Source organism: Hylobates moloch, unplaced genomic scaffold (assembly GCF_009828535.3).
Source record: "Hylobates moloch isolate HMO894 unplaced genomic scaffold, HMol_V3 SCAFFOLD_17, whole genome shotgun sequence".
Lineage (NCBI taxonomy): Eukaryota > Metazoa > Chordata > Mammalia > Primates > Hylobatidae > Hylobates > Hylobates moloch.
The window spans coordinates 24,376,350-24,389,403 of record NW_026652292.1 but is presented as its reverse complement, the minus strand read 5'-3'; the positions used below and the strand labels follow the sequence as shown (position 1 = coordinate 24,389,403).

The following is a 13,054-nucleotide window of genomic DNA, read 5'->3' as shown; positions in this document are numbered from 1 at the left end:
ATGCAATGCATTAATTAGTCTCATTATATTCACCTTACTGATAATATATTTTGATGCTTTTTCTTAGGTAAATAAAAAAATTAAGAAATACTTCAGTTTATAGAAAATGAGAAAGGAAAGTAACTTTTCTGAGGAAGTATTTAAATAAATGTCTTCAAACGTACAACATTGTCTAATACAAAACACTGATGGCAACATATTTTTAAGAAAGATTGTTTCAAATTTGGAAGTATGTAAACGTCTCTGTTTGGGGATGGGGGTTTCATGTAGGTACATCTGTTATACAAGTAACTGCAACAGATGCAGATGACGCCAACTATGGAAATAGTGCCAAAGTGGTCTATAGCATATTGCAAGGACAGCCATATTTTTCAGTGGACCCAGAATCAGGTACAATGTTTAAACTTGGCTGACTTCTTATTGTATAATACACTAAGATGCATAATTAATTTAGAGATTTTTAAAATATTTTGAAACCACTACTCATTCAGTTTCATGTTTCTATTTGTTTCCTGTCATTATTGAATGTAAACAAATGCAAACTTTCTATTATTTTAATAACTTATTTGAACCCTTTGCTCTTCAAACTATTATTCATTGGGTTTAAATTTGAAACACTAAATACAAAATTTCACAGATATTCAGCACATTATGTGGCATAGAGAATACTCAAAACTTGAATGTGACAATTATCGTAATTAAACAACCGCATTTGTCTAAAGATTTTTGACTGAAGTTAATTTTTGTAATAAAAAAATAAATACATTGATTTAGCAAAACCCATTTCATGAACAATAGCCCATGGCAAAATCCTTCCTGTTCCGTGAATTATGTTAAAGTGGTTATGGATTGAAAGACATATTTAAATACACTGACATTTTATGTTTGTTATAATCAACTTCTGTAAAATGAGTCTTATGTCTAGCTTAATTTTAAAACTCAGCGATTTAATTGCAAAACTTTTGTCCGCTTTTTCCAAAAGGCATAATAAAAACTGCATTACCAGACATGAGCAGAGAAAATAGAGAGCAGTACCAGGTTGTTATACAGGCCAAAGACATGGGCGGCCAGATGGGAGGGCTTTCTGGAACCACCACAGTGAACATCACGCTGACAGATGTCAACAACAACCCTCCTCGATTTCCCCAGAGTAAGGAATGTTTCAGTGATCTCATGTCCAAAAACTTCTCAAATACACTAGTAGCCAAGTTTAATATTCACATTTCATACTAGTAGTTTTGCTATTGGTTTATGCACAAAGGAAAAACCACAATCCATTCCTCTACAAAAAAAAAAAAATCACAATTTCCCACAAATAGAGAGTGATGGTGATTATTTTCATCATTTTTTTTGGAGTAGGTAGTGGAAGAAAACAAAGTATTAAGCTTCTCTGGCAGCTTTTGAATTAACTTTTCTAATTTTGAAGGATTATAAAGTTTTCCAGACTTCCTTTCTCAACATTCACTAAGATTGTCTTAACATTTTCCTTTGGATCCACTTCTTGGTTAGGAGGGTGGGCTCTCATGTCTGGCTATCTGGATTCGAATCTTGTGTCTCTCACTTGTCTTACCTCAGCTACGTTGTTTTACATGCAAACTTAGAATCTCTTATCTAATTGATTCTGAAACACAGACTTCTTGATATTTTAAAAATATCAGTGCAGATTGGCTTATTTAGCATCATTTTTATATTTTCCTAGTGGCCCATAGAGTTATGGTTTACTATGTTTATGAGGGCATTTTAGACGTATTCAAGTTTGGTAGTATCTCTATTACTAAGTTATGAAGATTACATCAACACTCTTTCAGTTGTCGTCATTTAGGACAGACATTAAACCATGGATGCTTTGCATTTCATGACGTCCTGCAAAAAAGATTTCCATTCTCTGATGAAATTTGTTATTTTGCAGTGAATAAACATATAAGGAGCCCTATTTCGAAATATTCAATTAAAAGCTGAAACTTAAATTCATATCACTAATCTCAATACAGTAAAACATTTTTCCAGGCTAATTATATTTAAAATGTTTTATTGAGCTTTGATTGGTGGATATATTCATATGCTGTATGTAAAACAATGAAATTTGCTGAGAACATAAATAATAAGCCTAAATAACATAAACCTAAACTTTGCCTTCATATTCCTTTATAAAGAGTATTACTGGATGCATTTTTAATGCCTTGACATTCTGTAATTCTGTTATCTATAATAATGTTAACAAAACTTTGGAACTATAATAGTAATAATAAAATATTAAGGACTAGACCCAGAGCTAAATTTTTGTAATCCATCAAACAAACCTATGAGTGATATACTATCACTATCATCCTTATGTCTTAGATGCAGATATCAAAGTTTAGAGAATTTAACTAACTGGCCAGGTGGTCAGAATTCAAACCCAGGCAGTTGGATTTATTTACTCATAGTCTTAACCACCAAATAAATTGGAAAGAATATAGACTTTGAAGTCAGAAAGAATTAATTTTTGCATTCTCCCTTTCCCAAGTCTGCAGTATAATTTCCTTAAGGCCTGCCCCTGAAGATGATATAGCTAAATTGGTCCTTTGAGGACTAGTGTGAGGATTACATAAATTAGCATGTAAGCCTTTTGACCTTGTATAGACTGGAGCATGTTGTAAATGTTTAAAAATATTTCTGACCTTCATTAACTAATATTAAAGTTTTCTTTTTTCTATTGTCTCTTGAATAGGTAGCCACAAACTAAAATGCTTTCAGGGATACCAGAATACAATCTAACACTTGCCTGAACTTACAAAAAATACAAACATCCATGCCCCACTAAAAGATATTAAAACTAAAACTAAAACAAACAGGCAAAAAAAACATAGAAACATTGGTCTGGATGACATTATTTTTTATTCCTGATTTAGAATAAAATAATAAATGCATTTTTAAAAAATAACTGAATACACGTAAAAAAAAAGAAGCTTGTGATGACCATTTTGAAAGCCCCAGATGAGCAGTAAATAATTGTTTTTCATGTTCAAGTCAAAAGTTCTGGATTCTTATATCAGGCCTACCATCTATAGTCTAAATAACTTTGGGACATTCTCTAATTTTTTTTTCTGGGTCTTACACTTCTCATTTACTAAATGAGAGTGTTCTGTTTTATAAATTATTTTTCCAAATTAATAAATATATAATTTTGACTGCTTTCAATTCAATATGATAAATACTCTCCCTATTTAAAATTAATGTATTTAAGTTAAAAATGCAGAGGAAATGAAAAAATGTTATCTAAAGATGAAATGTCAAAACAGCTCTTACTTAATTTATAGGTACGTATCAATTTAATTCTCCTGAGTCTGTACCTCTTGGAACTCATCTTGGAAGGATAAAAGCCAATGACCCTGACGTGGGGGAAAATGCAGAAATGGAGTATAGCATTGCTGAAGGAGATGGTGCAGACATGTTCGATGTCATCACTGACAAGGATACACAGGAAGGGATTATAACTGTCAAACAGGTTTCTTTTCACTGTCTTCATTTTTTCATAGAGTGCTTTATAATTTACGTTTGCTTTTCAGAAAAGGGAAAAAAAGCCTGGGATTTATTTTCTCCCTTCTTTTACATGCTGTCTATCCTTCAGATAAATGAGAATAGTTGTGATATCACTTCAAACAAGTTAAATGTCTTCATAATTGACACTTAAAACCTCAGTTGCTCATGCTAAAACTAGAAAACAGTCAAATTAAAATTAGATAAACTTCAAGGTACTTGTTTTGTATTTCTCCATAGAGGAAAAAATAAACATCCAGCCATCACTATTTCATGCACTTTTCAAAATATTTTCATTGTAAGTGTGATGATCTATTTAAATAAATAAAACCTGAAGATGCTTTGTGTTTTCCACTGGTTGCCTCGATTTTCAATGCAATGTGGGAGAACATTCTTAATCTTTACATCTAATAATACAGCTCAATATTATCATTTCATATTGTCCTTATTTCACTTTTTATTCATATCTTACTTTCCACACGTGCTCAAATAATTGAAGTAAAAATAATTTTTATTCTATACTTCTATTTTATATTTTTCTACTGATTATAACTGCATAACTTTAATAATGATAATACGTAATGTATAAATCCATTAGATAATACTTCATTTACTTGTCACCAAAAAAATGAAGCATATTACTAAGTGAGAATCAATCTCAATGTGTATGCCATTATATTAAGTTAACCCTCTGTGAATAAGTGTATGGCAAAACATATATTTATAAATTTATTTCATATACCTATGAAGCAATCATTGTCATTTAAATAGAATTGTTGGTATAATCATGATCGCTGGCTATTAATCTTTGAAATTGTCTTCCACTATCATATCTTCTGAATTATGCTAATTTCTTTTATGTTATTTAACTTCAGAATTTAGATTTTGAAAATCAAATGCTCTACACTTTAAGAGTGGATGCAAGTAACACTCACCCTGATCCACGATTCTTACACCTGGGACCTTTCAAAGATACAGCTGTGGTCAAAATATCTGTGGAAGATATAGATGAGCCTCCTGTGTTCACTAAAGTCTCTTACTTGATAGAAGTAGATGAAGATGTAAAGGAGGGCAGTATCATTGGACAGGTTACAGCATACGACCCAGATGCCAGGAACAATTTAATAAAGTAAGTACTTTGAAAACATTTATTATCTTTTTAGAAATATAATAATCTCATTATTTACAAACTGTGTGAAAAAATGGTTGCACCATGTATAATCAAGCACAGTAATAATACCGAACACTTCCAGAGCACAAATTCTTAGCTTGGCTGTCTTTGAAGTGCTCTGGGTACAAGGTAGATAGTATTATAATCTGTTTTTGGAGATGATAAAACAGGCACCGAGTACTTAAGTAATTTGCCCATTGTTTATTAGCAAAGCTGATTTTAAGAACCAGGCAGTTTAATGCCAGAGTCAATGATTTTAATACCTTTATTGTGCTGTAGTCCTTGTCTCATTGTCCCTCTTGGTTAAATAAAAGTTCAAATTAATAATGAACTAAATAAATAAATTAGAAAAAATGTTTTCCTGGAAATTATGAAATATTTTCTTTTGAAAATTGTTACTAAGGCCTAACACATATCAAAATTTTTGAAGAATATTATGTCAATTATATTCTCAGAGTGTTACTAAAGAGATAATGACATTTAAGTGAGTAAGAAAGGTAAAAGTATTAATTTGTATAGCATATCTTTCCAAATTTTGAATAGTTTTCACCATTTTAAAGGTTTTAAATATGTCAGAAATATAAATGAATCTCATATATTGTTCAAAGGGGAATTTAAATGTAGTTGGGGCATGTATAGATTAATGCTTGGGATGAATAATGATAGAGGGATGTGTGGAGGAACATATAGATAGCGAGAGAGATAGACAATACATTAATCTGTTAAATATATGGCTAATAAATAATCTAAAATTCTACTTGGCTTAAAATTTAATTAGTTGGGGAAAATGGTTAAATTCTTTTCGTGTTGCCCTTTACACATAGGACACAATACTAAATAATAATAATACTAATAATCACAATACTAAATATATAATCATTTAATTTTCATTTTAGGACTATCCAAATATGTTAATTCACAAAGCAATTTGTTGCACTAAATATATTTTAATGATGATTTAATTTGTTGGTGAGATTAAGAACATGTTAACTTTTGTAATTAAGAAACAGTCCATAAAATCCAATGTGTAGTTAATGCCTAGAGCTTATATTAGATTGAAGATTAGGGTTAGTTTTAGGTTTATTACAGTATAATTCACTAAACATCTGTTTTAAAAAATAAATTATCAATATCAAATTATATACTTGTTATATTGTTTAACATCATTTTGAAACACATCTTCTTGTTATTATTGGAGATTATTTTACTCTGGCAGGATTTTTACCATAATACATAAGATGCCTAATTAAAATGTTCATATTGCTTAAAGTAAAACTGTTGAAATAAAATGAAAAATTAATCTAGCTGTCCAATGATCAATGTATATTCACTAGCATGTTCATATCCAAAGCAATGTATATTTGTGTTTTATTGAAATGGTATATGAGTGCTTGTTGGTGTCTTTTGTATGAGGGTTTATTAGAAAAGAGTGTAAATTATTTTTATGTTTTCTTCAGTACTGAAATGGAAATAAGTACTCATCTATTTTTTAAAGGACAAGGGGTTGGTCATACCAGTAGCTACAAATGCTCAACAAGTGTCTGTTTTTTTATAGTTTTTGTCATGTTTCAAAAAAACATCAATGTTGGTTGTGTCTTTATTTCTCCTTAGTGTCTGTTGCACCATATTTTTATGCTAGAAATCCTACATTCATTTTAGAAATAATTGATTGTAACTTTTTTCAGTGCAATCACACATTATCGGAAAACTGTAAACAATGACATTATATCAACTTAGATGATGAACCCTGTTATTGCTGGACAGTTGAACATTTTTGAGTCTGAATGAGACCACATCTTTATAATAATCCATGTTATCTTTTCTTCATTCATCTAGCATATTTGCTTATTAGGAATTCAGTAAATGCTGGGCACTTTGCGAGAGGCATGATGCCCCTTCTAGGTCACCAAGGCTATTTATTTCATAAAATAAATTAGCTACTTAGTCACTTTTGCATGGTGCTTATAAGAGATACTTTCTATAGTTTTGTTTTTCTGTAATGTTTTGGTCTAAATTTGGTAAAATGGAAGTACTGCTTCATAGAATACAGTAGGATATATAATATGCTCTTTACTTTTCTGAAAGAGTTTGCATAGAATTAGAATGTTTTCTTAATGTTTGGTAGGGTTTAAAAATGACAATATTTGGGGCTGTAATTTTGTTTTTTATATGAGTTGTATCTACATATTTTCTCTAGTAGTTACAGAATTATTCTGGTTATCTATTTAATGAGCTAAGTTTTGTTTTTAATTTTTTATCTCTCAGGGAATTTGTAAATCTCATCTAAGTTGTCAAATGTATTAACATAAAGTTGTTCAAAATATTTTCACGTTATCCTTTTGATATCTGTAGTGATGAAAGCTATCTTTAATATTATTAACTTTTATCTACTTTATCCTGATCAGTGTGACAAAACTTTTTTGAAATTTATTTATTTTCTCAAAAAAAATCTAACTTCTGGTTTTATATATTTTTTGCTTATTTTTTTCTTTTTTTTAAAATTATACTTTAAGTTCTGTGATACATGTGTTTAAAGGGCAGGTTTGTTACATAGATATACACGTGCTACGGTGGTTTGCTGCACCCATCAAACCGTCATCTACATTAGGTATTTTTCCTAATGCTATCCCTCCCCTAGCTCCCCCAATCCCTGACAGGCCCCGGTGTGTGATGTTCCCCTCCCTGTGTCCATGGGTTCTCATTGTTCAATCCCATTTACCCTCTACAGGCCCCAGTGTGTGATGTTCTCCTCCCTGTGTCCATGTATTCTCCTTGTTCAACTTCCATTTATGAGTGAGAACATGTGGTGTTTGGTTTTCTGTTCCTGTGTTAATTTGTTGAGAATGATGATTTCCAGCTTCATCCATGTCCCTGCAGAGGACATGAACTCGTTATTTTTATGGCTGTATAGTATTCCATGGTGTATATACAGTCTCTCATTGATGGACATTTGGGTTGTTTCCAAGTCTTTGCTATTGTGAATAGTGGTGCAATAAATATAAGTGTGCATGTGTCTTTATAGTAGAATGATTTATAATCCTTTGGGTATATACCCAGTAGTGGGATTGCTGGGTCAAATGGTATTTCTGGTTCTAGATCCTTGAGGAATCACCACACTGTCTTCTACAATGGTTGAATTAATTTACATTCCCACCAACAGTGTAAAAGTGTTCCTGTTTCTCCACATACTCTCCAGCATCTGTTGTTTCCTGACTTTTTAATGATTGCCATTCTAACTGGTGTGAGATGGTATCTCATTGTGGTTTTGATTTGCATTTCTCTAATCACCAGTGATGATGAGCTTTTTTTCATATGTTTGTTGGCCGCATTAATGTCTTCTTTTGAGAAGTGTCTGTTCATATCCTTCGCTCACCTTTTGATAGGGTTGTTCATTTTTTCTTGTAAATTTGTTTAAGTTCTTTGTAGATTCTGGATATTAGCCCTTTGTCAGATGGATAGATTGCAAAAATTTTCTCCCATTCTGTAGGTTGCCTGATCACTCTGATGCTAGTTTCTTTTGCTGTGCAGAAGCCCTTTAGTTTAATTAGATCTCATTTATCAATTTTGGCTTTTGTTGTCATTGCTTTTGGTGTTTTAGTCATGAAGTCTTTGCCTATGCCTATGTCCTGAATGGTATTGCCTAGGTTTTCTTCTAGGGTTTTTATGGTTTTAGGTCTTATGTTTATGTCTTCAGTCCATCTTGAGTGAATCTTTGTATAATGCATAAGGAAAGGATCTAGATTCAGTTTTCCGCATATGGCTAGCCAGTTTTCCCAACACCGTTCTTGCATCCCAGGGATGAAGCCAACTTGATCGTGGTTGATAAGCTTTTTGATGTGCTGCTAGATTGAGTTTGCCAGTATATTATTGAGGATTTTCACATCAATGTTTATAAGGGTTATTGGCCTGAAATTTTCTTTTTTCGTTGTGTCTCTGCCATGTTTTGTTATCAGAAAGATGCTGGCCTCATAAAATGAGTTGGGGAGAGTCCCTCTTTTTCTATTGTTTGAAATAGTTTCAGAAGAAATGGTACCAGCTCCTCTATGTATCTCTGGTAAAATTTGGCTGTGAATCCATCTGTTCTTGGGCTTTTTTTGTTGGTAGGCTATTAATTACTGCCTGAATTTCAGAATTTGTTATTGGTCTATTCAGGGATTGGACTTCCTCCTGGTTTAGTCTTTGGAGGGTGTATGTGTCCAGGAATTTATGAATTTTTTCTAGATTTTTTTAGTTTATATGCATAGAGGTTTTTATAGTATTCTGTAATGGTAGTTTGTATTTCTGTGGGATCATTGGTGATATTCCCTTTATCATTTTTTATTGTGTCTATTTGATTCTTCTCTCTTTTCTTCTTTATTAGTCTGTCAAGTGGTCCACCTATTTTTTAATCTTTTCAAAAAAAACTACTCCTCAATTCATTGATTTTTTGAGGGTTTTTTTGTGTCTCTATCTCCTTCAGCTCTGCTCTGATCTTAGTTATTTCTTGTCTTCTGCTAGCTTTTGAATTTGCTTGCTCTTGCTTCTCTAATTCTTTTAATTGTGATGTTTGGGTGTCAAGTTTAGCTCTTTCCCACTTTCTCCTGTGGGCATTTAGTGCTATAGATTTCCCCCTAAACACTGCTTTAGCTGTGTCCCAGAGATTCTGTTATATGTGTCTTTGTTCTTATAGGTTTCAAATAACTTATTTATTTCAGCCTTCATTTCATTATTTACCCAGTAGTCATTCAAGAGCAGGATATTCAGTTTCCATGTAGTTGTGTGGTTTTGAGTGAGTTTCTTAATCCTGAGTTCTAATTTGATTTCGCTGTGTTCTGAGAGACTGTTATGATTTCCATTCTTTTCCATTTGCTGAGGAGTGTTTTACTTCCAATTATGTGGTCAATTTTAGAATAAGTGCAATGTGGTGCTGAGAAGAATGTATATTCTGTTGATTTGGAGTGGAGAGTTCTGTAGATGCCTCTTGGATCCACTTGGTGCAGAGCTGAGTTCAAGTCCTGAATATCCTTGTTAATTTTCTGTCTCATTGATCTGTCTAATATTGACAGTGGGATGTTAATGTCTCCCAATATTACTGTATGGAAGTCTAAGTCCCTTTGTAGGTTTCTAAGAACTTGCTTTATTAATCTGGGTACTCCTGTTTTTGGTGCATATATATTTAGGATAGTAAGCTCTTCTTGTTGCATTGATCCCATTACCATTATGTAATGCCCTTCTTTGTCTTTTTTGATCTTTGTTGATTTAAAGTCTGTTTTATCAGAGACTAGGATTGCAATTCCTGCTTTCTTTTTTTCTTTTTATTTTTTTGCTTTCCTTGTGCTTGTTAAATATTCCTCCATCCTTTATTTTGAGCCCATGTGTGTCTTTGAATGTGAGATGGATCTCCTGAGTACAGCACACCTATGGGTCTTGACTCTTTATCCAATTTGCCAGTCTGTGTCTTTTAATTGGGGCATTTAGCCCATTTACATTTAAGATTAACATTGTTATGTGTTAATTTGTTCCTGTCATTATGATACTAGCTGGTTATTTTGCCCAATAATTGGTGCAATTTCTTCATAGTGTCGATGGTCTTTACAATTTGGTACATTTTTGCAGTGGCTGGTACCAGTTTTTCCTTTTTATATTTAGTGCTTCCTTCAGGAGCTCTTGTAAGACAGGCCTGGTGGTGACAAAATCTCTCCACATTTGCTTGTTTGTAAAGGATTTTATTTCTCCTTCATTTATGAAGCTTAGTTTGGCTGGATATGAAATTCTGGGTTGAAAATTCTTTTCTTTAAGAATGTTGAATATTGGCCCCCACTCTCTTCTGGCTTATAGAATTTCTAAAGAGAGCTCTGCTCTCAGTCTGATGGGCTTCCCTTTGTGGGTAACCCTACATTTTCTCTGGATGCCCTTAGGATTTTTTCCTTCATTTAAACCTTGGTGAAGCTGGCGATTATGTGTCTTGGGGTTGCTCTTCTCAAGGAGTATCTTTGTAGTGTTCTCTGTATTTCCTGAATTTGAATGTTGGCCTGTCTTGCTAAATTGGGGAAGTTCTCCTGGATAATATCCTGAAGAGTATTTTCCAACTTGGTTCTATTCTCCCCGTCACTTTCAGGTACACCAATCAAATGGTGGTTTGGTCTTTTCACATAATCCCGTATTTCTTAGAGGCTTTGTTCATTTCTTTTCATTCTCTTTTCTCTAATCTTGTCTTCATGCTTTATTTCACTAAGTTGATCTTCAACCTCTGATATCCTTTCTAACACCTGATCGATTTGGCTATTGATACTTATGCATGCTTCATGCAGTTTTCATGCTGTGTTTTTCAGTTCTGTCAGGTCATTTATGTTCTTCTCTAAACTGGTTATTCTACTTAGGAATTCCTCTAACCTTTTCTCAAGGTTCTTATCGCCCTTGCATTGGGTTAGAACGTGCTCCTTTAACTCATAGGAGTTCTACCAACCTTCTGAATAATACTTCTGTCAATTAGTCAAACTCATTCTCTGTCCAGTTTCGTTCCCTTGCTGGCGAGGAGTTGTGATCCTTTGGAGGAGAAGAGGCCTTCTGGTTCTTGGAAATTTCAGGATTTTTGCACTGCTTTTTCCTCATCTTTGTGGATTTATCTACCTTTAGTCTTTGATTATGGTCATCAACAGATAGGGTTTTTGTGTGGACGTACTTTTTGTTGATGTTAATTCTATTCCTTTCTGTTTGTTAGTTTTCCTTCTACAGTCAGGCACCTCTGCTGTGGGTCTGCTGGAGTTTGCTAGAGGTCCACCCCAGACCCTGTTTGCCTGATTATCACCAGTGGAGGCTGAAGAACAGCAAAGATTGCTTCCTGTTCCTTCATCTGGAAGCTTTGTCCCAGAGAGGCACCCACCAGGTGCTAGCTGGAGCTCTCCTGTATGAGGTGTCTGTCAACCCCTGCTGGGAGATGTCTCCCAGTCAGGAGGCATGGGGGTCAGGGACCCACTTGAGGAGGCAGTCCCTTAGCAGAGTGCTGTTGTGGGAAATCCGCTGCTCTCTCCTGAGCTGGCAGGCAGGAAATTTTATATCTGCTGAAGCTGTGCCCATAGCCACCCCTTCCCCCAGGTGCTCTGTCCCAGGGATATGGGAGTTTTATCTATAAGTCCCTGCCTGGGGCTGCTGCCTTTCTTTCAGAGATGTCCTGCCTAGAGAGGAGGAATCCACAGAGGGTTTTATACATTTTTAAAAAATTCTTTTCTCTTTTATTATTTTTTGTTCTTTATTTTTTTAGGGTTTCATTTGTTCTCTTCTGTTTTCTGATTTACAAGCTGAGCTCATTTATTAAAGACAGTATTTTTCCAATATGTACATTATAGCAATGTAAATTTCCTTCTAAGTGTAGTCATAGGCATTTTTCACAATATTCTGATATTAATAAATGTACTCCATTTTTAAAATTACTCAGTATGTTTTGGTAAAACATTACCTATATAATAGGCACACAGGTAGGCCATGCTTTATAACCTCATTTAACATCCTGTGACTTTACGTTGAAATGTTTAAACCACTTATATTTAATATAATTATTGATACTGTTACATTGAATTATTTTGCTATTTGTTTTCTGATTTTTTCCATCTCTTATTTGTTTCTTCTTATTGTTTGCCTTCTTTGGGCTAATACACTATGTTTTATTCTATCTCATTTCTTTTTTGGCTTGTTATCAAAAATTTAAAAATTTTTTTGAATGTAGACTTTTTGAGTGTTTCTTGTAAGTACAGTAAATATTTTTCTGTGTTCTTATATTTGTTTCTATCTTTGTTACATTACTTGTTTCTCGGTATGCTTTTAATTTGTCACAAGTTTTGAGCAGTTTAATTATTACGTGTCTTACTCTAGTATGCTTTATTTCTTTTTTGCTTAGAGTTAATTGAGCTTCTTCAATTTCTGAGGTATACCTTTTCTTAAACTTAGAAAATTTGTGGTCATTGTTTCTCCAATATGTTTTGCCCAACCCTCTTCTTCTTCAAAGAACTTAAGTATGATTATATCAGGTTTCTTAAAGGTATAACACTGTTCACTGTGTCTCTGCTTTTTTTTTCATTCTTTTCCTTTTTGTAATTGTGAATCTATTCAATGACATTTTGAATCTATACAAGATGACAAAAAGGAAAAGGATAAAATAATTAATTCATCTCCATTAAGAGAAGTTCATTATTTTTTTTTCTGCAACATCTTCTCTGCTTTAATTTTATTCAGAGTATTTTTGAATCTTAGATTTGTAGTCTTTTCTTTAAGGGTTCTTTAATATAGTATACATATTATATATATTAAGGCATAGTTATATATAATATAGATAGATAGATATAGATATGCCTTCAAGTTCACCAAATTTTTTCTGCAACATCTTATCTG

General features: G+C 33.0%; 1 protein-coding gene across 2 annotated transcripts in view; it reads left to right on the top strand.

Moving 5' to 3' along the window:
* The window catches only part of CDH9 (cadherin 9), a 167,336-nt gene that overhangs the window by 136,471 nt on the left and 17,811 nt on the right, over positions 1-13,054 (top strand). For both annotated transcript variants that reach the window (XM_032135572.2, XM_058430253.1), the window contains 4 exons: positions 271-390; positions 983-1,150; positions 3,300-3,487; positions 4,395-4,648. In XM_032135572.2, coding sequence (XP_031991463.1) covers positions 271-390; positions 983-1,150; positions 3,300-3,487; positions 4,395-4,648 — 730 coding nt within the window. The remainder of the gene's footprint in view (positions 1-270; positions 391-982; positions 1,151-3,299; positions 3,488-4,394; positions 4,649-13,054) is intronic.